The 25,945-nt window shown below is 39.5% G+C and overlaps 2 protein-coding genes across 3 annotated transcripts; both read left to right on the forward strand.

Annotated features, from left to right (window-relative positions):
* Positions 1 to 2,368: 2,368 nt before the first annotated feature.
* On the forward strand, positions 2,369 to 3,705 carry epd (ependymin). Its single transcript, XM_072375530.1, has 6 exons — positions 2,369 to 2,526; positions 2,699 to 2,730; positions 2,847 to 2,984; positions 3,065 to 3,251; positions 3,348 to 3,429; positions 3,535 to 3,705. The coding sequence occupies exons 1-6, from the start codon at positions 2,451 to 2,453 to the stop codon at positions 3,659 to 3,661; spliced, it is 642 nt and encodes a 213-aa protein (XP_072231631.1). The 5' UTR covers positions 2,369 to 2,450; the 3' UTR covers positions 3,662 to 3,705.
* Positions 3,706 to 6,286: 2,581 nt separating this feature from the next.
* stag2a (STAG2 cohesin complex component a) lies at positions 6,287 to 25,909 on the forward strand. 2 transcript variants are annotated; one of them, XM_072374483.1, is made up of 34 exons: positions 6,287 to 6,512; positions 10,592 to 10,713; positions 10,839 to 10,917; positions 11,261 to 11,419; positions 11,599 to 11,695; positions 11,789 to 11,865; positions 11,970 to 12,174; positions 12,268 to 12,419; positions 13,473 to 13,546; positions 13,801 to 13,924; positions 14,680 to 14,778; positions 14,985 to 15,064; positions 15,938 to 16,045; positions 16,418 to 16,526; positions 16,667 to 16,784; positions 16,935 to 17,038; positions 17,134 to 17,226; positions 17,326 to 17,415; positions 17,544 to 17,747; positions 17,858 to 17,928; positions 18,132 to 18,219; positions 18,990 to 19,070; positions 19,277 to 19,369; positions 19,466 to 19,640; positions 19,731 to 19,870; positions 19,959 to 20,060; positions 20,433 to 20,581; positions 20,662 to 20,790; positions 20,881 to 21,089; positions 21,754 to 21,991; positions 22,108 to 22,218; positions 22,328 to 22,454; positions 22,756 to 22,833; positions 23,800 to 25,909. In XM_072374483.1, exons 2-34 carry the CDS (start codon positions 10,670 to 10,672, stop codon positions 23,821 to 23,823), a joined length of 3,831 nt encoding a protein of 1,276 aa, XP_072230584.1. In that variant the 5' UTR covers positions 6,287 to 6,512; positions 10,592 to 10,669; the 3' UTR covers positions 23,824 to 25,909. The 2 variants fall into 2 exon arrangements, with proteins under 2 accessions (XP_072230584.1, XP_072230585.1); XM_072374484.1 differs by having other exon boundaries at positions 6,446 to 6,512; positions 10,602 to 10,713.
* The last annotated feature ends 36 nt before the right edge of the window (positions 25,910 to 25,945 follow it).

Genomic DNA, 25,945 nt, shown 5'->3' on the forward strand with positions numbered 1-25,945 from the left:
ATGGAGACAGAATCACATCTTCCTGATAGAATTCAAATTGTGGTTGACCTCTTTAAATCCTGTGATGGACTGGAGACCCGTCAAAGGTGTACCTCGTCTCCTGGCTCCAGCCCCCTCTGACCATGGACATGATGAAATGGGACTGGAGAATAAATGAGAGAATGAATGAATAATTTCTTCGAATCAAGCCTCAGTGGTTTCCCACAATTGTTCTCTGTAACTAACCAAATCAGTAGTACACTGTCCCTTTTTATGCTAACCTAATCATTTTACACACCACTGCTACCACTAACTAGTCAGTTCCCAGTCAGCATTTCATTTATCCTGCCTTTCCTCACTGACTTCATTGTGAACAATAATGGCAGCGGCTCACAGCACCTCATGAAGTGCAGTGAGAAATCAATTCTTTTGATTAGATGTGTACAGGTTGTAATAAATGTGCCTGTATTTATGATGATCATGCAGCTACTTTGCCTTGTTGTATGCTTTTGTTTTCAGTTCTCTTTTGTAAAAGGGCTCTTGATATCAGTGAGACCTGCAGAATAAAGAAAGCTTAAACTGTCTGATTGAATGTTTTTATTAAAGAGTTTGAACCACTCTAACCACTGAGCCACGGCCAGCCGCAGCGAACTGATACCAACTGAAAAAAACTGCAAGAATCTTCACTGGTCGAGAGTGATTCCTTTAAGAGAAAGAAAATCATGTGCTGTCATGATGCGGTTTGTAAATGAGGAAGTGATACGTAGAAATTAGGGCTTCCCTCATTTTCATTATCTCCTCCTCACGTATTTCCCTCATACAGTGATCTTAAATTTCCCATGTGACATCCAGTTTACCCTCGGTCTATTTTCAGTCTTATTCATCTGGGGTTTTAAGCATTGATTTTAGTTTTGTTTTGCATTTCCTTCCTACTTTAAATATTTTTCTTTTTGATTTGATTTGATCTGAACGCCACACCTTTTACTTCTCTATTTCAATTTATTGTAAATGGAGCATGCTTTTATCATGTGTATGATGAATAAAGTAATTTCAGTTGTTTGATATTGAGGCTTTGGAAGGGCCAAAAAGCTAAAGAAAAAGTAATATATACAAATTTAAGACTGATTTAAATTGTTAATCCTAATATGTATTGTCTGTTTTCTTTGGATGTGTGAACTAGTTCATGGAGGTTAGTTTAACTGATATTGCTGCACTCATGTCTGTGTTTTATCAGACACAAGATTTGTCACCTTTCAGGGCAATTGCTTGCTTAAAAGCACTGACACAGAGTAATTTTGATGTCCAGAAGAACATGAAACAGTTGTACAAAGTGTAACTGAGACAATAACACGTTTCTGATCTGCTTTACGCAATTCATCTCGTGACCAGAGGCTTTCTATTTCACTTGGATCACTCATTTAAAAGAAAGGGTTAGGGTGTTTTGATGGGAAAAGCCTAATTAGCAGCTGAAAGTGCTCTGCGGTGTTGCCGCATTTATAATGGGGAATCTAAGAAGTCTGTGGTCTCTTGTGCTTTCTGAGACATTGTGGATACACCTGTCTGAATAAAAGCATTTAATTTGTTTCAATGTTTAAAGACTTACTTCATACTAGATATATTTCAGTGATGTTGTGTTTTCCCACATGTATTTATCATGGGATTACAGTTCTTCACCCAGCAAATAAAAAGCCCTTCGTAGGCTAAAGTGCTTTACATGTGACAGATGAGAGAAAAAACAGACTGCGACAATTATTCTGGACCCACAGAGCGAACAAGCCTCAACCTTTAGCACCCCTAGCAAAAAAAAGAAGGGACTATCTGAGGTGAGTGGAGATGATTAACTTAAAGTAAGTAGTAGTAATAGCAGTTGTTCAGACATTCAGAGGGATAAATAAAGTACAAGAACCAAAATGCATCTCATTACTATTATCTCATCATTAAAAAAATCCAGTGCTGTCAAAAAAATAATGACAAAAAATTAGAATTGGATATGTTGTAATAAAATGGTACGGTCCATGTGTACGCCACATACTCGACTCTGGTGTGAAAATTTAATGAAAACTGTGAAAGTTACATCCATCTCCAAGTCTCTATGTGCAGTTACTCATCTGTTAGAACAGAAAGCAGAGAGACAAAACATGTAAGAGTGAGTACAACATGGGCCTTGATTATCATAGGGCAGGCAGCCAGACTTTACAAGAAACAAACATCTGAGGACAGCTGCACAATCACCAGAGAAAAGGCAAAATGGAGTCCGACCCAGCAGTCAGGAGCTGACATGTTTAGACAGCTTGATGTTTGAAGTATGGGGGGGTGTGTATCATTGTGGGTCTTCTTTGCGCAAGAACTGCTGTGTGTGGCCATCTCTAGTCCTATAAAAGCAGCTGTGAGCTCACTGAAAGCTAGATGCACCTTCGGTTGTTTATTTGCCATCTCTAACATTATTCTGTCACTTCCTTTGGACCAAGAAAATGTATGCAGCTGCTGCGCTTTTCGTCTTCATGTGCTTGACTGCCACCACCAATGCAGATCACCACCAACCTTGTCGTAAGAATTTGGAGTTTGAACATTTTTATTCTTTTGCTTGCTTTAGTTGTCTTTGTCGCCGGTATCTTTAAAGATCTGTAAACTAAACCGTGGCTTCATCTAATAAAATGTACCAGGATTTGACATGTTTTTGGTGTAAGTAACGGTTGCCTAACTGACACTTATCTTTCAGATTCACCCAATATGACCGGATTAATGACTGTGGTGAGTCTTTTTTTTTAAACTGCCATTCACCATCAACTCTTTTTGTTACTCTTTCATACTTTTCTAACTCATATTGAACTCTTAATCTCTGAATGTATGCTTTCGAATGAAACCAGATGTCCCTCAAGGGTGAAGTGAAAGCACACGGTGCATTCACTTACGATTCAATGGGCAAGAAGCTACGGTTCAGATCGAACGAGAGCCAACCCACAAACACTTCGCTAGGTTTGGATCTGCTGATGTTTTTTGAGGAGGTAAAACTGACTTTGAAAAAAAAGAAGTAAGAAGTCATTTGAAAGTGTTTCGTAGCTTGAGCTGTTTGTGCGTTCTACAGGGGATTTTCTACGAGATCGACAGCAAAAACCAGAGCTGTGAGAAAAAAAAACTGCAGATGGCCCTGCACCCGCTAGATATTCCTGATGATGCCAAGTTGTTTTCCACGGTAACCTCTGGCAGTGCATCGATTGAAGGGGAGGGGTTGAAAATCAACATTTGGACAGGATCAATGCCACAGATCAAAGGTGGATGAGATACTTTAAAATGCCTTTTTTAAAATATCTTTTGTGTGATACTGAAGTTGAAATTCATTATAACTCGGTTTCTGTTTCCTTTTTCAGGCTATTATTCCATGTCTGTAACCATGGGATGCTTGCCTGTGACCACTTTCTACTTCACTGAGACCACACCAATGATTTTCAGGTTAGTGATTTATTTCAAATGGTTCTGTTGGATGTGCAGACGCAAGCTGGAGTGAACACCTTTGCTTTGCATCTCCATGTAATTTTCGCACTGCTTTTTTTGCAGCAACATGGAGGTTGAACTCGAGATCAAAGATCCTGATCTCCTTGTGGTGCCCTCCTTTTGTCATGGACAGCCTGTGGAGGACACACCTGAGGGGACAATAAACAGTTTCCTCAATGAGTTCATGTAGATGAAACCCTGCCAGCAGAAAGATTAAACCCCTATCCAAGCATGGCTCGCTTGAACTATTCAGTTTTTCTTTTGTCACTGCACTGCATCACATCTGTTTCCATCACCATCTTTCCTACCCCTATGAAGAAATGGCTTTGAAAGGATCACATTGCATACATCCATTCTGATGTAAAGAGGGATGACATGGATTATAGAATTACTCAAAATTACTAACAGTTGGTGGCTTTTCAGCTTACAAAATCTGTAAGATATTATTAATGGAACAATAAAATGTCAAAGCTGTCAAAGGTTCTATGTGTTTGATTTCGCCACGTTGGACAAGAGGTTTTACAGAAAAAGCATTTAAGAACAATTTCACAATATTAAACTGAGGTGATCAGGGGGAAAAAGTCCTTCTACCCTGAACAATTGCAGCTTCAACCCTTCAAATATAAGATAATATTGCATCTTGCCACTTTTGAAAATTAAAATCTGGTTTATCCCATTTTCATTCAACCATCACTCCCTTAAACCAGAGTTGAATGTATATGCGCCAAGGTGAAATAACCTATTTCTAGTTACTCCCATAAAAGTGTTTGGTATGTTTCACATGGTGTGGTGGTAAATACAGTAGACTGTCAAGTAATCTCTCAGTTAACGAATAAACTCTGTTGGCAGTGCAACATCTGAAATGACTTCTCTGTTATTATTTTCTCTTTTTAGTCGTCATAGTTCTACGTTTTGGAGAAGTTTTCTGGTCTTAGTTTAGCTGGTAGCATCAGCAGCACTTTTTCTAAAGCCTAACATGCCTTACAGAAGCTATAAAACATCAAAGTGGACTGTTCATTTGTTTTCAGGGGGGATAGATTCTGGTTTTAGCTGCTGTGTTGTGCCTGTAGCACATACTTCAGGTTATTCTGGCTTTGTTTAGCACTCCAGTTCATACATAAGTAGTTTTATGAGATCTTTTGGTGTGTATAATTTTGGGTAAGGTCATTTCAGTGTTAAAGCTTTTATCATTAGCGTTTTTGCATACTTGGCCAAGATGACAAGGCAGAAGGCGTGGACAGCCTTTTTTTAATCTTTGAAGGAGCTACAGCAAAACAAAAGATTAATTTAAGTACATCTAAATATAATCTTTTTTCTTTAGGGTTCAGATGGGATTCAGATTCTGCCTCTGAAATGCTGATTTATTTGGCATCTATGCTCATGTTCCAAAGCCAAACTACATTTCTATCGTTGGCAAAGGTTCAAAGACCTTGGATTAATAGTTAATTAAATAGCGACAGTTTTTTTTTTTTTTTTTTAATCAGTGGGATGATGGCGAGGCGTCAGTCAGTGCACTATTTGATATAAAAAACAAGGATCAATAAAAAGCCTTGACAACACATCTCTACTGAAATGTTTCCTACTACACCACTTTCTGGTAAGTAAGACTGTAGATATGCTGAAAATTCAACACCACTGTTACTCTCACCCTCCAAGAGCAAATAATCTACAATAATCTACAGTCTACAAGGTCAAGAAAGAACCGAGGGTAACTTCTGAGCGACTAAAGGCCATTAGCTAATGTTAATGTGCATGAGTTGACCATCAGAACTGGAAGTTTGTCTGCCTTTGCTATATGTTGACACACAAAAGCTATTGTGGGCTTAAATGAGAAGTTATGCTCTATGAACATAAGATGATGCATTCCAGCATAAAAATATTAACCCATTTGTAAAACATGGGGGTGATAGTATGTTGATTTGGGCCTATTTTTGTGCATGTGGGACAGTGTGTCTTGCCATTGTTGATGCCTGCAGCAATAAAGTCAAGCAATACATTTTCCCACTAAATTCTAAAAGATTTCAGGTTATCTCATGTGAATCAACTCATAGAGAAAGTGCATTCTGCAGCAAGACCCACACACAGGTCAGGTCCTGATATTAACTTAACGGAAATGACTTGACATACGCCCTTCATGTGAGAGAACTAACCAACATACCAGAGCTGAAGCTCCTCAGATTGAAGGAATGTGTTCAAATTCTTCTAAGATGATGTGCAGGACTCATCTACAGTTCACAATGATTAATTACACTTATTGCCATACAAGGGGGTCACACCAGATAAGGATTCTTAATTCCTTTAAGTGGTCCTTTAAGTGTGCAACGGTTTGATTTTTTTTTTCTACGAAGACATTTTATTAAAAGGAGGAGGTCCACCTAACAATCAGCCACCCCTGTTCAATCAGAGGAATCCGACAAGGCTTTAAAATGTCTTAGATCTCCGTCCATCAGTCAACATCTCCTTTATCATTCCTTTATCATTTATCATTCCTTGTTATTTGTTATTTACAAATCATAGTTCAAATTAGAACAAAACTTTATTTCTTTTCCTCCTTCGTGCTGCAGGATTGTCTTTTTTGTTGAACTTACATTGGACAATTACTCACATGGCACTCTTGAGTAGATCAGAATGTGTGTGATCTAAAAGTCCTTTGTTACAGTGTATGATGGGGTTTCTCAGTCGTGCTGTGATTATTGTCTGTCTATGATTAGAAAACGGGAATTATTGGGATGGTGCCTTGAATGGGGATCTATCAGAGCGCTGATGACAGGCAGGACACGGCACTTCGTCTCTGCAGTACACGGTACCACCGACAGGTGGTGTGTGTGCTGCATGCATAAAGACGAAAATACACTCTGTACCTTCTTGCTATATTAGCCACCAAGGAGCTTCTTAACGCTAGCTAAAAAAAAAATAAAACCATTCTTTTTTTAAGTGGATAAAAATTGCTATTTGTACAGGAAATTAACAAAAACATTCTTTGTGCAAAGCCCGCAACGTTTGGGTTGTTTGGTCTCTGTCCGTCTTTGAATTAAAACGAGGTAAGTTGTAAAATGGCGGATAGCTAACGTTAACATCCAGGGAGTTTGTAATTGATGCCGCTGTACTTGCTAACTGACCAGACACTTGAGAGCAGTGTCATCAGTAGCTATTATCGTAGAAATACTTCTCTATCAGTATAACTTCAAATGAACGTAATCAACAATTATGCCCTGGTGTTCCAGCTGGTTTTGGGTATGCTAATGGTCTTGTCAGACATCTACTGCTAATGGTAATGCTAACCAAGCTAGCAGCTACTGTGATGTTTATAATATATCAACATGCTGAACAGAATCCTCATCTGGACATGCATAGCTCTGTGCTGATAAATTAGCTGAGAAAATTTCCTTAAGATCAAGTCAGAGCCTTAATGTCGGGCTAACGACTCTTATCTAACGTTGGGTCGCCTTGGTCAGAGAGCTGCTTGGCCGTCATAGCCAAGACGGCATGTCAGTCAGACATGAGACTTGCAGGGATCGCCAGCCTCCCAAACATCTGTACCTGTGTTGTACTTCGGAAGTATGCAACTGCGCCTGTCAGAACTGAAGTGATTAACTGGTTTAAACGCCCAAAGTCTTGTTAAAGTTTACTGACAACATTACTTGTGAAAGACATTCGGATAATGTTATATTACTGTCAACGAGGCGATTCGACCCAGTTTACGTTTCTATCGATGGTACTTCGTGTCCAAAGTCAGTCCCTTGGTCTGTGCCGTTAAAGAGAAAACCTCGTGTTTACGCTGTTTTTCTTCAGCTTAATCTTGTTAACCATTTTTACACATGCCCCCACAAGCTTCCCCCTCCCAAATGATCTGTTATAATGGTGCAAATCACTTGTATCTGTCTGGCTAAACTAATTTATCCAATTCAATTACTTTACAAATAGTCCTATCTATACTAAGTGGACTAACTAAACCCAACCGTTGTGATTTCCTTACATTACTACAGTAGTATGATGGCGTCACATATGCATATAAAGCTGTCAAACTCATGTTCATCTACTTTGATGGACCATTAAAGATGAGCTGAATCTGTTTTCCCTTCCTCTTCACTGCAGTTTGAATGATCTATGATGCCAGTAGTATTGTAGTATAGTTTACATTATCTTAGTCAGTGCGTTGATTAATATCTAATATCATAAGACACAGTAAAGTAGTATTTATTTACTGTTGGCCCAGAAGATGAAGTAATAAAAGAAAAGGTGTGGTTTTTGACATCTGAGCATACTCCCATGGTGCACAGAAGTAATATTTCCAGTGGAAGTGTGCAGCATCAGTTACTATCACTGCTTTCCACACAAAACTTAGTCATTGAACGTGACTTGAGGCCCCATACTCGTCCTCTGCTGACTTGGCCCTTGTACAAACATTCTCACCACTTAGCAGTGTTGGTGTTGGGATGAGAGTTGTTAGCTCTGAGTGTAGCAGAATTCACTTTACAGACGTAGTCTTTACGATACTTGGATGGTGATTTTTGTCAGATGACTGCAGATCACCGTGTCAGTCTGGAGATGCTTTAAGCGACCTCGAATCGCTCCGTTGTCTTCATGGGCACAGATTCTGGTGTGCTTAGCAGTCTGACGAAAGAGACAGAAATGTATGTTAATGAGAACAGTTTTATTGGAAACTCTGCTGTAATAAACACTCATTCTTTACAGTTTTTACAACAAAAAAAAAAGCAAAAATGTGGATTATTGAAGCGGAGTTTTGATCCCTAGCCACAGGATCAGGTTGTCTGTCCAGTCTGGAGACATATTTACTTGTATTTAAAAGCTTCCAATCTGCTAAAATGGACATTATGTTTTCTCTAATGTGATGTGAACATGTTTAGTGATTGCTTTCTTTATTCAAGCAGCAGTTTGTAAAGAGGACTTTTATAAAACAAGACAATTTGAAACAGTTTTATTTAATTCGACATCTTTTTATTCAGTGAATAGCTTTGAGTCACATTGAAATGGAAGCAGCTAAATAGAATTCAGCCATCACAACTAAGACTTTGCTAATAATTTATAGGCCATGACATGCAGCTTTGATATGACTTTTGCCTTTCGAATAATGATACATTGGGCTGTTACAAAATGCCAAAAGCAGAAAAATATGTTTTTTGACCAAAAGCATCCAAAAACTAAAAGGGCCAGGTGCTTTTTACAATGGGCTGATGGTATTGTGGCCCCTGATATTTCCACTAAGGCATAAGTTACAGTTGGAAGGGTCACTCATCAGCTGCTTAAGCCACATTCACTCAATCTCTGTTAACTTTGCATATTTCTATGCATTGCTGGTGTTGATATTTGTGTTTTTGAATATAACTACTGTGAAACAATCCTAGATAAATGCTTTATTGCTTTGATTTACTGCTTTTATTTTGGCGGCGCACCTTTTGGTCGAGCTTGCAAAAAAAAAAAAAAAAAAAGATTAGTTATCCAGCCAAACATGAAGGATTCAAATAATCACCAAGAAAATTAAATTTGCTTTCAAACTAATAAGAAAATAAGCCGTGTTTTCTGCTCTGAGATGCAGGGGACGTGTCTCAGATTTAAAGGTCTCGGATGAGCTCAAATGAACCAAACTATTGGTGCAGATTTTGTTGAAACAGAACCAAACTATTTAGAAGTCAGATCACAAAGACCCTCTGCAGGCACACTTCGATATTTCAGTCAACATCAAGCTGCGGACCAACTTATCGTTTCATTTAACATTGTTCAATTGTGCAACTTGTATTCTCAGGATGGGTCTGTTCTGCCAAAGGTATTTAGCCAAGATATCAGCGCAGCGGGAGCACTCCAGCGGGGGGGAGGCGACTCAATCAGACTGTTGTAACTGTCTATTTGTGTATGTGTTAATCCCAGCTGTCTCTGGTAAAAGCTTGTTAAAACACCAGACGAAAAATGATGCGGGTGTTGGCAGTGGTACTCGCCTCTCTATCAATCCACCAAGCGTCCAGTGACTGTCGTCCCCCCGAGACTTCGGTTACAGCGTAGGTGTACGGCGCTCTGACCTCTGAGGGCGGTGCTGGATGTATCCTGTGTGTAACTCCAGTATGTGCACAAATGTCTTCTGAACACCCACAGTCAGAGACTGTTAACTGGGCAGTCCACCAAGCATAAATCTAGATTCTCTTAGCGGATATGTTTACCAGTGGTGTCTTATTTCAGATTGATTGTTCACAAAATGAATAAATTTCTTCTTTATTATGTATTCCTCTGATTCATGTAAGCAGATAAAACTCGATAAAACGTGTGATGAACGTAGAACAGTAACATAGCTGCCTGTCAGACACATGGCTGGATGGCATTGTTGGCTTGTTGCTTTGCTGTAGATCTGTTTTTAATCTCACAGCTAGTGATGGATTCGCTTTGTCTTGCCTTGAATACTCATTTTTTTACCTGGTGAATATCAAATGTGAGATAACTGAGACTGAGTTCCACTGTTCCCTGGAAGTCTGCAGTGGAAGTGGATGGGGTTGATCAAATAATGTTTGATAAAACATAATATTGCTGCGTGCTCATTACATGGTAGCATTGTTGTTGCTGAGATCTGTGTGTGAGATTTCACAGGCTGCTGATTAAGATGTGCTGTCTTGCCAAAAGCTTGTTGATTCCAGCCCAAGATATGCAGGGCTGCATGAGCCCTTTTCACAGCTTAGCTAACATAATGCGTCCACCTTACTCGGGTTTGCAGGAAGGTTAAGCATCTGAAGGCAACTGTAAACAGGGAATGGGGGTGTGGTGTGCTCTCTCTGGCTCTGAAAACAAACAGGACTTTGTTTGGGAACATGGAAAATAAAAATAATGAATTGCTTTAATCACAATGAAAAAAGTAACTATAAAACTTGATAAAATGATTGAACGTAAATGTCAGTATTTAGCTCACCTTATTTCACATTTTCACAAATTTAGTCCCATTTTCTACTCATCTAAATGAACAAAAAAGTGTTGGATGCAAAGAAAAATCGAGCCCATTTATTCATTTGGTTGGTAACTGATTTTCCTCTCATAGAGTCTTCAGCTCTGCATCGTGCAGTAAACGAGTGTTTGTGCTGTGATTCATCACTACATTTATCACACTTGTTTTAATTTTCAGGCATTTTCAGGGCCTTTCTTGCTTGGGGACCAGAACAGTTCAACGCCGACTTCCGAAATTCCAGAAAATGTTGAAGAAATGATAGCAGCGCAGGATTTGCATGCAGACTTTCAGTTTCCTCAGTGAGTTAATCACCGACGTATGTCGTCAGTTACACACATCTGTGAATGTTCCAGGTTGTATACATCTACACAAAGCTTCCCTCTATATTTGCTTGTTTCAACATGATTGTATTTGTTATGTGCAGAGAGGCAGAATCTCAGTTGTCTTCAGATACTGACTTTGAGGAGCCTGATGGGAAAAATGCAAAGACAGGAAAGGGCATGGTATGTTTCTCGATTTTTCTTTACCTGTTTTTGTGCAGCAAGGGCCATGCAGGCTTACACTGCACCCAGTACACAGTGGGTGGAAGTCAATAAAACACCCTCATCTGGTTTCCAGTGCATCGAAAAGATTGTGTAATAGATGCTGCCGCTCTGTTTGATCAGAATATAAGTTGATCCTGCATCACCTTTAGCATAAAATGTCTGTAACCTGATTTACTTCAACACTGTGACTTAGTTTTTGACTTGCAGTAATCAGATAAGATTCTCAGTCGACTGTGTCACTGCTGTGTTGAGAGCTGTCATAACACAATAACACTTTAATTTTCCACTTTCTCCTCAACAGGCAGCCAAGAGGGGCAAGAAGGCGCTGGGAGACAAGGCCAAAGGTGGGGGGGCAGGCAGGGTCCCTGGCCTTGGCTGGGTGAATGGCCATCATCAGGAGAACGGCATGGAGAACATGACCCTTTTTGAGGTGGTTAAAATGGGGAAGAGTGCCACACAGGTGGGTGCTTTATTCTTCTTTTCATGCCATTGTCATAGCTCGGGAAATGTCTGTACTTGTGCGTCACCTGTGGGCTACTTTGTTTTAAACGTTGGTTCATCTATAATGGGTCAAGTCTTTCAGCAATGGTGTTTGAGTTTGACATTAATTTCTGTCTGAAATGTCGTGTTTTGTTCTAGTCTGTTGTTGATGACTGGATCGAGGCCTACAAACAGGACAGGGACATTGCTCTTTTGGAGTTAATCAACTTCTTTATTCAGTGCTCTGGCTGTAAAGGTAGTTATCTGACGTGATATGTGCAGCAGTTTGGATGCCTGGGAGCAAATCAGGATGCAGAATGTTGCTGAAATTGTGTGATTGTACTTCCAGGTGCTGTGAGTGGAGAGATGTTCAGACATTTGCAGAACTCCGAAATCATCCGAAAAATGACTGAGGAGTTTGATGAGGTGACGCAGGCTGTGTTTGGGTGTTTGTTTGCCGTATCTAAACTGAAAATGTGTACAGTGTCCAGATGTGATACTCCTGACCTGAATCTGATATCATCAAACAGGACAGTGGTGACTATCCACTGACACTCTCAGGACCACAGTGGAAGAAATTCAGGATAAACTTCAGTGACTTCATTGCAGTCCTTGTGCGACAATGTCAGTACAGCATCATTTACGACGAGTATATGATGGACACGGTCATCTCACTACTCACCGGCCTGTCTGACTCGCAGGTCAGGGCGTTCAGACATACAAGCACACTCGCAGGTCAGTTGGCTTTCTGCTGCATGTACACCTGCATGCTTCTGCCGTTATTGTTCCTTCAGACATGTATTCAATCACTTTTGTTGTCTTTGCCAGCTATGAAGTTGATGACAGCCTTGGTAAATGTCGCTCTGAACCTGAGCATCAACATGGACAACACACAGAGGCAGTATGAGGCAGAAAGGAACAAAGTCATTGCAAAAAGAGCCAACGATAGGTTGGAACTTCTTCTACAGAAACGGAAAGAGGTGAGAAAAACCCGACTACACTGACAATAACTCTAAAATATCCCAGTTGTAGTTACTTGTATGTGAGGCAATACAAACAATGTAAGTTAGTTCAAATCAGCTCCAGATAAAGCTCCAGTGAGCACAATGACCTCTTTAACTTGTAGTACTTTGGCAGGTATATTTTGAGAGTAGTACTTTTGTACTTTTTACTTAACATTTTCAGTGCATGACTCTGTCTTTTAACAGTGTCTTTCAGCGTCCAAACATACATGACTTCTTCCCTTTCCTCCACTCTTTCACTTCCCTCTGTTCCTCTTAACTTCTCTCACCTGTCCTCAGTCTCAGCCTCCTTTGCCTCCTCAGGGCTTCTCTCTCCTTTGCTTGTATTTGTCTTCCAACTCGATCTGTTTTTGCTGCCGTTAGACACTGTGGTTAAAAGAATTGAAACCCATGAAACATAGCTATTTATTCTGTATTGCTATCATAAAAATGACTCCATTTGCATGATACAACAGCAGTTTTTTCTGTGTATTTCAGCACAGTCACAGATTATTGGTTGTTGTGATAAAACGCTCTTTCTCTCTGACAGCTGCCTCAGAATCTGAGGCTTTAATATTCTCTCATCTAATATCTCAGTGACTAACACTTTCCCTCTGATGCCCCTCATATTAGTCACAGACCACATTGCGTAAGAATGACACAGCTGAGAGTCAGTAAATCATCCTTTTTGCACTTCCTGTTCAGTAAATCGCTGTTCTTGTGGGAATTTGTTGGCAACCTTCCACTAGATTTTTTGTGAACTTGGGCATTTCAATTTATACTGAATGAATTTCACAGAAACCATCCAGTGCTGTAAATTCCCGTATTTGTCCATTTTAATTTTTAACTCCAGGATTCATTGTTTGTGATCATTTTTGAGGCATTTTAAAGTTGCAGGAATAGGTAAGTAAAGCAGATATATGCCTGCTGTAGAGCGAGTCATGCTTCAGTCGATAGAAATAAAGAAATCTTCTCTTTAAATTTCTCTTGTGAATGATTCTTTAAAAGTTTAAATTTATTTTTATCTTTCAGCTTCAAGAAAATCAAGATGAAATTGAAAACATGATGAACGCAATTTTCAAGGGAGTGTTTGTTCACAGATATCGGTACGTGAATTCCTTGACTGACTCACTGCGTGTTGACTTGAACATTTCATGAACATTTCAATGGTTCCCACTTGAGTCTTACAACAAAAGTGACTTTTTAAATATTCATTTCTGGTATTTTGGCACCCTCTAGTGTGAAATTATTGTCAACAACAGTATAAGTTTATGCTTTTAGTTTAAGATCTAACAGATTTGAACGGTTCTGTTTACATGAGGGCGTATTAAGAGCCTGAAATCTATTGTGTGTTTTTCAGAGATGCCATTGCTGAAATCCGAGCTATTTGTATCGAGGAGATTGGAGTGTGGATGAAGCTGTACAGCGATGCCTTCCTCAATGACAGTTACTTGAAGTATGTTGGCTGGACAATGCATGACAAGGTGAGGCAACAGAAGACACGTTTTCCCCATTTTGTGACGTGTCAGACTCATTTTAGATTGTTTTTGATTTGTTTCTTTTTCTCATCAGCTGACCCACATAGAGGCAGTTTTTGTCTCAATGTGCACAAGTTATTTAATGATTGGGAAAATAACATGTCTGTCATTATAAGGTGTCAGATTGATGTTGTATGTGTAACCGTTAACTCGTGCGCTAGTCAGTGTAGCTAAAAGAATCACAGTACAGTCATACTGTGGTTTCCTGTAGTGATGGGAAAGTACTCAGTCTGTAGTAAAACCTAAAAAAATCCCTACCAAATCGTCCTCACTTTCTGTGACGGTGATACAAAAAATTGACGGTGTTTCCTCCAACAGTTATAGAAACTAAAAAGTTCCTGTTGTATGTTGTTAGTTTCAGTATTGCCCGTAGACACTTGGCTTTGCGGTGCTTTTTTCAGCCTCAGGTCTTGTTTTATGCATGGGTGAGTTGGCTGTTGGCTTTTTGGCAGGACGCCTTCTGGTGTTTTTGGCTTTTTCACCCACGTCTTTGCTCTGTTGATGCAGGATAATGTCTTAGTTTCTTGGCACTGTACACACTCTTGCTTTGGTGTGAGACTTTTGTTTCAGTGAACAGCTCACAAAGGCAAATATTTGGTCATTTGAATTTTCTGACATGACATACCAGAGCTGTAAATCCTCATATGTTGTTCAGAGGGACAAACATTCAAACATTAAATGCATTTTTACCCTATTTGCAGCAAGGAGAGGTGCGGCTGAAGTGCCTGACTGCCCTGCAAGGCTTATTCTACAGCAGAGATCTGGGCTCACGACTGGAGCTCTTCACCAGTCGCTTCAAGGTGTGCCAGCAGCTGCATCCCTCTTTTATCAGTGATGGGCTTCTTGTTAATCATCTCATAGATGGAAATGCACACTTGTTGCTTGTTTATATGCAGATAACAAAAAAATAGTAAATGGCTTCTTTTTAACTTCTTTTTAACCGTAAATGAATATTAATGTTTATTACTGAGATGGCATCTGAAACATTTCATCTCATTTCCTACAGGATCGCATTGTGTCTATGACTCTGGACAAAGAATATGATGTTGCAGTGCAAGCTATTAAACTTCTGACTCTTGTCTTGCAGTGAGTAACTTTCGCTCCTCTAAAAATGGAAAATTGTGACTGTAATGTTATGATTCCCAAACATAAAGCTGATGAACACAAATCTTCAGAGTTTCAGTCTAAAAGAAAGTGTTGATGATGTGTAAAATGTGAAAAACTGAATGCAACCATTTCCAAATCTCACAAACAAATATTTTACTCACAGAACATAGAAAACACATCAAATGTCAAAAGTTTTCATTTAAACCTTTTCAGGAAAAATAGCTCATCTTGAATTTGGCAGCAAGACGTCTCAAACAAGTCGGGACAGGGCCATGTTTACCACTTTGTAGAATCTGAAAACATCTGGAGAGCAGTTACTAAACCTCTGGAAGAGAAATGCTGTCCCATTCTTCTTTGTCCTGTTTTGGATTTTGTGACGCACCAAATGTCCTCAGCTGCTGAGAAGCCTGGACTCCAGGCCGGTGCATCCCTACAAAGCTGTGGTGATAGATGCAGTTCAGCACTGTCTTGTTGAACCGTGCATGATGAGAGACTTTGCCTCTCTGAGGTGCTCTTGTTTTTATACCCAATCGTGTTCGTGATTTGTTGTCTATTGAACAAATGAGTTACAGGTTTCTTTTTAGAGACACGTTGCTGCATCAAATTGAAGATGAACTAATGCATTTTTATGAAACGTCTAATTTTTTTACTATTTTATGCATTTTCTGTGCTCTGCTGTGAATAAAACATTTGTTTATAAGATTTGCAAGTCGCCATTTTCCGCAGCATCTCAACTTTTCTGGAAGTATTTTGTTTCATTTTATTTTTCTGATGTCTTGGTGAATTTTTAATCTGTAATTTATTAAACTGGCCTTTATTTAAAAAACAAAATGTTGGCATTTCATCTGACAGGAGTAGTGACGAGGTGCTGACAGCAGAGGACTGTGAGAGCGTATATCATCTGGTTTACTCGGCACACCGACCCATTGCTGTTTCTGCAGGAGAGTTTCTCTTTAAGAAGTGAGTAATGCTTTATCCAACAAAAGATTAAGGCCAGCGACAGAAACTTCAGCAGAATCTATGCGCTGTACTGGTTACCGTCGTGCATGAAGAGGCTCTTGATAGTTGATACTCACAGATGGACTCGCAGGAATGTTCTGTACCACTTTATTAAACTCAGTTTGCTGGAAGGGTAGCTCTGAGGGGCTATCGTCCTCCTCTGTGAAAGGTAGCAGCTGCGCTCATGTTGGAGTGCTGCAGTGATTGTTTCGTACTCTAAGCAACAAGTTAGCTGTGAAACAAATTTATAAAGAGAAGATAACGACATTTTGATCGTATTCCACCTGCCTTCAGAGTTTATTTTTAACAGCCTTTTTTGTGTGGTAATTGAAGGCTCTTCAGCCATCGAGGTCCCGAGGATGACGGATTACCCAGGAGGGGCAGGCAGAGCCTCAACGGCAGCCTTATAAAGACTACTGTCTTCTTCTTCTTGGAGAGTGAGGTGAGCAAACAATTGTGTTAATCTTGGGCTCATCGTAAGTTACTTTATATCTAATTTAAAGTTATATTTATGGAAACTATCTGAGGTGTCTGCTTTGTGTCTATAAACTTGTTCCTTACTCATTCAACAATGGTTTACAGCTGCATGAACATGGAGCCTACTTGGTGGACAGCTTGTGGGAGTGTGCCTCAGAGCTGCTGAAGGACTGGGAGACCATGATAAGCTTGTTGCTGGATGAGCCAATGCCGGGAGAGGAAGGTAAAGAACCACTGGCTTAAATTTTAGCCCATGTTTAAGGACAAGGAACCTCTTAGCATAGCTGTTATTTTATCTGTTCAGCTTGTTCTCCTCCTCTTGGTACTTCAGTTGTCAGTAACTTACTCTAATTGTTTTTATTTATTGTTTTAGCTCTGACCGATCGGCAGGAAACGGCTCTGGTTGAGATTATGCTCTGTGCCATTCGGCAGGCTTGTGAATGTCACCCTCCTGTAGGAAGAGGCACAGGGAAGAGGGTGAGCTCAGATTGCCATGCTGGAGGGGAGAGGATGAACTTTTTCTCCAATGATTTTGTGTTGTTAATGTGGTTGTGGTTTTGTGGACGGATTAGGTCCTGACTGCAAAGGAAAAGAAAACGCAGCTGGATGACCGAACACGCGTCACAGAGATGTTCGCTGTCGCGTTGCCTCTGTTGCTTGCAAAGGTGACTCCTCTGCACTGTAGTTTTCTCATAGTTGACTCATATTTTGACAGGTTTGAAATGTAACCACTGAACTCAACCACTCTTTTTTTCTTCTTATAGTATTGTGTTGATATTGATAAGGTGACCAATTTACTACAAATACCAAAGTACTTTGATCTTGACATCTACACAACTGGCCGGTTAGAAAAGGTTTGCCAGCTTTTACTTGCTTTAAGGGTTTTTTTTTTTTTAACATACCTTTTAGATTTGATGATCACATGATATTCAATGCATTAAATTAAAATGACAGTGAATTAATGTCATATTTCTGCATTTAGCATCTGGATGCCCTGTTGCGGCAAATCTGGGAGGTTGTGGATAAGCACACAGACACTGAAGTCTTGGAGGCCTGCTCTACTACTTACCACTATTTCTGTAACGAGGAGTTCACCATCTTCAACCGTGTGGACATTGCCCGGTCCCAACTTCTAGATGAGCTGGTGGACAAGTTCAACAGACTCCTGGAAGACTTCTTGCAAGAGGTAGGTGCTGTAAGAGGTTCCTTAGGGTGTATTCTCTTAGAGCATGTTCACAGTCTCCAGGTCAAATGTGAACATTCAAGGTTTTAGAAGTTTGATCTGTTGCTTGTCAGGGTGAAGAACCAGATGAGGACGATGCCTACCAGGTTCTGTCGACTCTAAAGAAGATCAGCGCATTCCACAAGTAATGCAGCTCAAAAGTTTTCTTCCTTAACATTTCACAGTGGAATGTGTTGAAAAAGAGAAATATTTAGTCATCTCCAGTTGTGCTTTAATATTTAAGTTATAGGTTTTATATGGATCAGGTTGTCAATGTAAATGTAATTTGTATGAATGCAAATGTCATAATATACTTTCTTTTGCATTTGTTAATTTTTCTACTGTCAGTGCACATGATCTGTCGAAGTGGGATCTCTTCACCAGCAACTACAGGCTCCTCAGCACAGGTCTGCAGAACGGGGATATGCCTGAACAGGTATGACAGCACTAACAGCAGAGTCTGCCATTCACTTTGACAGCAGCTTCCCTAAATGCTTAACCAATTAAATTAGCTTAAATTACTGGAAATGGGTGAAGTGTTCTCGAATTGTCTTTCTTTCTATTTTGATAGATGAGCATGTCCCTTGTGAGAAAAATGAAGACCGAAAGTTAAAAGAAAAGATGCATGCAGATCATTTTAAAATGAATTGAACCATTACTAAATATATATATATTAGTCTAGCTTAAAGGTAGATGAACATAAACTCAACACATCTATCTAACTTTATAAAAAAATATGTAATTATTGTGTTCATCCAACTAAAACCGGACTATCGAAATCAATTCAAACACGTTCGTCTGACTAAAATTATACTAAATCAAAAGTTAGAAATGATCAAAGTCTGACTAACACACCCAATTAATACGGTTCAGAGTTGAGTAACGCCTGCTTATACACCTTTAGTGAGACATACTGGCCAAGGTGCACTGTGCATGCTCCAGTTTCTGTTGCTCACCAGCTGAAGGGGGACATTATGCCACCTATTGCAGCTGAGATGAATAGACTTGGTCAACAGATCAATTCTCCTCTCATGCTTGTTTGTGGGAACACAGACAGCAGTGCAATAACATGTCCTCGTAAAGCTGGAACCGTGGTGTGTATGGAAAACATACCGACTGTGTCAGTTTCTCATTACGGAGACTGTACTAGAACACTGACTATATGGAACATTGTTGTTAATCTAATCTTTGTTTTGTTCCCTTCAGATCGTGATTCATTCAATGCAGTGCACCCATTACATCATCATGTGGCATCTTGCAAAGGTTTCAGAAGGCAGTTCAATAAAGGTACAGCCTTTAAACAGGCTGGGATAATAACCAAAATAATGTAAAAATATGTTGTAAACATCACTGTGTTTTGGTTGACTGCTCACTAATGCTTTTTACATTAATAAACATGAGCGCTAATACCTAATTGATCCTAATTGTTAGCCTCTGAAAGTATTGAACTATGTTCACTTGCAGGACATTAACTGAACATTTTCTCCTTACAGGGTGATATGATGACCCTGAGAAAGCAAATGAGAGCTTTCTGCTTAATGTGTCAGCGTTACATAAACAGCATCAACACAGCAGTCAAAGAGCAGGTAGGACGATGATGAATCAGAATTCAGAGCTCGTCTTTCTTCACTGCAGCTGAAAATTCGACTCAGTTTTGACAAGTAAAATGTTGTTTATTCCAGGCTTTCACCATACTGTGTGATCTGCTACTGATCTTCAGTCACCAGATTATGTCATCTGGCCGCGAACAGCTGGAGTCTCTGGTTTATACGCCAGACAGCTCTCTGCAGGCAGAGCTGCTCAGCTTCATCCTTGATCAAGTTTTCATCGACCAGGACGATGACAACAACAGCACAGGTTACAGTCCATCACCCTATATTGTGTAAACGCCATCATCTAATTTTTTTTTCTTTCTAGAAGTTCATTTAATCTCGTTTCTCTCTCCAGATGGACATCAAGACGATGAAGCCAGTAAAATTGAGGCCCTGCACAAGCGAAGAAACCTCCTTGCTGCCTATTGCAAATTAATCATATACAATGTTGTTGAAATGGACACCGGGGCAGATATCTTTAAACAGTACATGAGGGTAGGTGTTAACCATTCAGGAATGTAAAGAGTTCCTTCACCACCCCCCATCCTTTTTTCTTTTAACAGTTTTTATACTTTCTTCCCAGTATTACAATGATTATGGAGATATCATCAAGGAAACCATGAGTAAAACGAGGCAAATCGACAAAATACAATGTGCAAAGACACTCGTATTGAGCCTGCAAAAGGTAAACTCCAAATCCTCTTTCCCAGTGCATGGTGCAGATCGTTTTCACAGCTTTTTGTGTGTCTTCTTGAGTTCAAGGTCTTTTTGAAGCATTACAAGTGTCACTATCAGTCTGTGGGCATGAATTCCAAACATCAGCTCTCTTCGGAAAACAGGCACGAGTGTGCAGGGATTCATTGCTGTTGCAGAGAAACTGTGCATATACCGGTCCCAAATATCTCAAACGACAACAAAAAAGCCAGAAGATTTGAACTGAGCTGCAACATGAAATGCAAAAAAGACATTTGATGCATTTTGTTGCACCATTATTTCCAGACGTCTTGGCCTGTGAAGCTGTTAGTGTTGTAAATTCATGCTCTGTTGTCTCTTGCAGTTATTCAATGAGATGCTGTCTGAACTTGGCTTCAATTTCGACCGCTCATCCTCAGCCTTCTGTGGTATAAAAGAACTCGCACGACGCTTCTCGTTGACTTTTGGTTTGGATCAGCTGAAGACGAGGGAGGCTATTGCCATGTTACATAAGTAAGTGATTGTTCAGAGCAGAGGGACATTGTGTGTTTGTAATTAGCAAAGTTAGCAATGTTTTTTTGTATTTGACATAGGAATGGAATTGAGTTTGCTTTTAAAGAGCCTAGTCCTCAAGGAGAAGGAGGTCCACCGCATAATCTAGCATTTCTGGATATCCTGAGCGAGTTCTCAAGCAAACTGATTCGACAGGACAAAAGGACAGTGTAAGTTTGAGGCTCAAGCTCTAATGTTATATTGGTATTTATGTATTAGTCTGAAAACACTAATGTTGACTGTCATTTGAACTTTTCCAGTCACATGTACTTGGAGCGATTCATGACATTTCAGATGGCCCTACAGCGGGAGGACTGCTGGCTGCCTCTCATCTCGTACAGGAATTCCCTGCAGGCTGGAGGGGACGATGACACCATGTCTGTCATCAGTGGGATAAGCAGTCGAGGGTCCACCGTCAGGAGTAAAAAGTCCAAGCCAGCCACTGCTAGCAAGAGAAAATTGCCTGAAGGTGAGCAATCTACTTCTTCACAAACATGCAACAATGTGTGCCAGGCACAGTACTTAATTGCTGCTTTTTTTATGGAATTAAAACATTATTTCAGCCCTGGGTCCTCTGCATTTTCACTGAGGTCTGAAATACCGGGTGTACCAGCCAAATTAAGCTGACTGAAGGGTGACGTCCTTGCTGCTGTGTCAGCCTGCAGTGAGCATGCTACACACAGCAGTAAAATGGCCTCAGGGGCGTCGCATCACTTCATTCACCATCACTCATAATCTGTTAATGTAGCACATTTCCGTGGGCTGTGGATGTTTTTAGTTGTGCCTTTGAACGTTGTGTAAATGCTTCTCACTCACGTGTTCCCAGCTGATTGAAATGGCCTCGAATTCCTGAGTTAAAGTGTTGTATTTACAACAATTTATGCTGTCATACAACTTGAAGCTACGGTGGAGATTAAATATTGGACAACTGAGACAGAAAGGTAGAAATAAGTAGTTGGGAATTTTAAAGCTCCAACCCACAACAGTTTTTTTGGGGGGTAAAATATCTCTCCAGCAACTGTGATTGGCCCCTGGGTCCTGCTGTTGAAATAGAGTCGAGGGGAGAATCACCCAAAAAGACCCCAGTTCCTGGAAAAGGTTCAAACCTCTGACTCGTGACGTTCTGTTTGCAGAGGAGAACAGCTGCAGCAGCACTGATGCGGCTTGGATGAACCGTGAGCAGAGTGTTCCGACGCCCGTGATGATGCATTCGCCCCAACTCACTTCCACTGTACTGAGGGATCCAAAGAAGATGAGGCCAGATGACACCTACGCAGCCTCTTTCACCGTGCCAGCAGAGCAGCACCCTCACCAGCCTCTGCCTCCCCAGCAGCAGCCACACCATCAACACCAAACTGCCATTGACTACAAGTACAAAAACCGTTCTTCACTGACTTACTTTGTGATGAATATTTTCTCCAGAATATCTTGTAGTACTTTAGTGGAACTGTGTGCAATATGAAGTTAATACTACTATCCTTTCACAGTACCCAAGTTACTTGGATGTTGACACAGAGGCAACAAACGGAAGCCCGTCAGCACCAAGAGCGGGTTAACATGCACTACGCTAAGATGAGGAGCCACATGCAGCAGGCGATGTAAGACAGCCCTTCTATGGCATTCATAGGATATGACAGTTTGTTGATATACGGTGGGACAGAAAAAGCAAAAACGGTCTTCTGACTCATTTCTTTCGGCACTTCGCAGTCGTCGGGGCTCCGGATTAATGGAGGATGACGAGGAACCAATTGTGGAGGATGTGATGATGTCATCAGAGGACCGCTTGGAAGACATCAATGAGGGAATGGATTTTGACACGATGGATATCGATTTGGTACTTAATAAAATATTAATCTGTGTTCTCTGGTGCTGTGAAAGAACTGCCAGCAGACAGCTACTTCTGGAAATATTTATAGTAAATGTTCTAAGCTCTACACCCATTTAGTCCCTTAAAAGAGTCTGTATAATAACCACTGAAGTCTGTTTGACCGCTGAAGTATGATTTATGTTGGTGCAGGTCTTCATTTTGTTGATACTGTGGATTTTTTTCAAATGAAAAAGCCTAAATGAGCACTTTCTACCATATTTCTGTTTAATTTGTGGTGCATTTTTCTAACTGAGCTGTTACTTTTTAGCCGGCATCTAAGAACCGAAGAGAAAGGACCGAACTAAAGCCAGACTACTTTGATCCTTCTTCTATTATGGATGATTCGGTAAGGATGTTCCACTTTTCATATTACCTTTATGCTGTTTGCTACAATCGATAGATTGTTGTTGTTTATTTAGTGTATAAAATGTCGGCACATTAACAGACAGGAAAGACGCGAACCATTCATTTAAGTCATTTTAATGCTCATGCTCGTCATTTTTATGCGGTTGAGAGAAACAGTAAGTCGTTGCGACAGCTCATCTGGGGTGATTTTTAGAGAAGGAAATGAAGTGCTGACTCATCATTACACCACTACTTCTGTACTGTTTTATCAATCCAGTCTAAAGTCAACTGTTTTCACAAGTTATGAGCTCATTAATATGTGCACATATGCGCATTCATTAGCAGCAAACTGTTTTTTGTTATTTTCTTGAAATGCATTTGTTTCATTTATTATTTTGTGTATTCAAGAACCATTAATTCACAGTCAGTCATTAAATCAGACAGATTTTCCTCCTTTATTAGTCATTGGAAAATGATCCTGATACCTAAACCATCTGTTTTATGCAGAGGGTGCAAATGGTCATAGTTGCTCTGGATCTTTTAGGCCTTTGAATAACTCAGTATTTCATAACTAACTGTAATGTTATCCAGACAGCGAGGTATCAGGTAGCAGGAATGTTCAGCAAAAGTTATTATAACTTATTTGAACTTTTAAAGGTTGTATTGAAATGTTAATTACTAACAGGTTTAGTCCTTTAGGATTCAGACCACTTAGAACAGATTCCAAAGTCATGTTGTAAATCAACATGTCTATAAAATTACTCAAACATCCCAATTTTAAGTAACGAAGTGCAAATTCTGGCTAAATGCTGGATTGAGTTGCCACAAATACTGTCATCTATTATTTAGTTTGTCTTTACAGAATACAAAAAATTGATGCTGACTTAAATAGCTGCATGTATAAATTACAAATGGTTGTTTTTTACTTTGAGATTATGAATTTAACCCCGTTTTAAAATGTCTTTAGGTTCTTAACGTCTCAATGTTCTAAAGAACAAAGTGTCATCTAAATCCGCGGAAGATGAAATGACCGTTCTCTGTGAAAATCGGGAAGGAGTGAAATGGACTACTTCAAATGGCTTGTGAGACACCGATGTTTGCCTCTTTCCCACTTTTGTTCAAATTTAGAGAGCGAGCTTGAGCTTGAATTTTATTCTGCTATTTTCACACACTGGACTTTTTGTCACACTGCAGGAGAAATGACTGTTTCTGTTCATTTGCCCTAAAAGCAACGTGGTGTCAACTCTCGCAGAGCTGGGACCTGTTGCACTTGATTAAAGTGCCAGTGCAGACACTGCATGGCAGTTTTATGGCGAGGGGACAATAACAGGCTGAAAATCAGATTATTATTGTATACCTTTAAACTTTTTCATTCGTCTGATGTAAATACATAGTGGCCAATATACAGGAGGGGGTGAACGCAAGTTCATTAGCATCATAAGATAGAAGCGTAAAAGCCTTAGAAAATAATGCTACTCTTATGATCCTTGTGCTGTTCAGCTGTCGTTTAAGACTTTAATAATACTGCACTTTGTCACAGAGGTGGTAAATCAATTCAGTTGTAATTTAACAGCCATATTTGTAGGCTAAAATCAATGCCTTTCTGATGCAATCTAAAGTGAAACTGAACAAAGTAAGGTTTCATAAAGGCAGCAGTTATTACACGGCTACTACATCGACTTGTAAAGGGGCCAGTGGTGTTGCGTTCACTTGCTGTACTCGTAAACTGTAGATTTTGGCATGGCATGTAGCCATATATCAAAATACGTACACGGTAAAGTATAATGTGAACTGGCGTGTCATACTGTTCGAAGGCCTTGCCACAAATGGTATACAGCATTCTCAGATTTCTTTGTTATGGTATTTTTTAGAAATATGTGTTCTGCTTTTATACCTTATAGATAACTTTGATTTATAGATATTTTGTAATGACAATCAAATGTAAATGAATGGTTTCTAATCATGTTATTTCACATAGATACAAAAATAATCCTTTTTAATGTAAATGGAATGCTGTTACTATAGATATGGCCGGCTATTTGTATTTTCTTTTCTTCTCTCTATGACGAATGGGTGCAAAAGTAAAGCGTTGCTCAGATGTAGTTGTATGACAAATTGATGGCTGCATCAAAAATAAAAAGTATTTTTTAATATTGGTAGCATTCACAATGCCATACATAAAAATCTTTACCCTACATGTAATCTCTCTGCTATATCTTGACTTATTTTTCATTGTATAGAAACTAATATCTAATAATACAGACACGCCATCATTGCTTTTCTGAAAGGAAAGGATTTGAAGAATGGTTAATAAAGTTGTTTATTTGTTCTTTTGTTGCCCAGTTTGCAGTTGTGCAGAGGTTTTAAGATATATTTGGTTTACCACTGTTACATATATAAGATATAGAATTATGCTAAATTACAAAGTTTGATAATTCTTTAGTCAACTATGATAGTATCAAAATTGTATATTCTACGATTGCAAAGTGTAATATATTGTGGATCGGTGCTTATTTTATATTTGCAGTTTCTTTGTGTGACATTTTAGGTAACGATTAAAGAAAAAGAATGTTACTCTTTGACATTAACCTGCTAATTTGAAAGTATTCTTCCACTGTTTTGATTGTTTTTCAGTGGATTGTTGTGATAAAATTCTTTTCATCTGTGTTCTGGCCTGGTTGACAGAGTAAGACTTTATGGAAGATGGTATATTCATATTGTAGCTAGAAACAAATCCCTTATTTCTTCAGAATGTTACTATAAACTGGAGAAGCAGATCATGTGGTCTTAAACATTACCACATTGATGATAAGTATTCATGTTAGGCAAACGAGAACAACGAGAGAAATCTTAGAAATGCCTGTAAATTTACATGAATCGTGTCATTATGGATCTTTTCTGTTTTGCATTGAACTGCTGAAAATGTGCATACATCTGTATGTTTATACATATTTAAATATTTGCATATATTAAATTTGTGTTTCTGTTCTATTTACAAAGTGCCCATAGCATCCTTTAATATTTGTATTTATGTCTGGAGATGTAACGGAAGCTAAATAAACCCTCTGAAACTGTGATGGTTTTAATGAAATGACTTTCAGCCCCCAGTCTGA

Source organism: Leuresthes tenuis, unplaced genomic scaffold (genome assembly GCF_036924035.1).
Source record: "Leuresthes tenuis unplaced genomic scaffold, fLeuTen1.0.hap1 SCAF_21, whole genome shotgun sequence".
Lineage (NCBI taxonomy): Eukaryota > Metazoa > Chordata > Actinopteri > Atheriniformes > Atherinopsidae > Leuresthes > Leuresthes tenuis.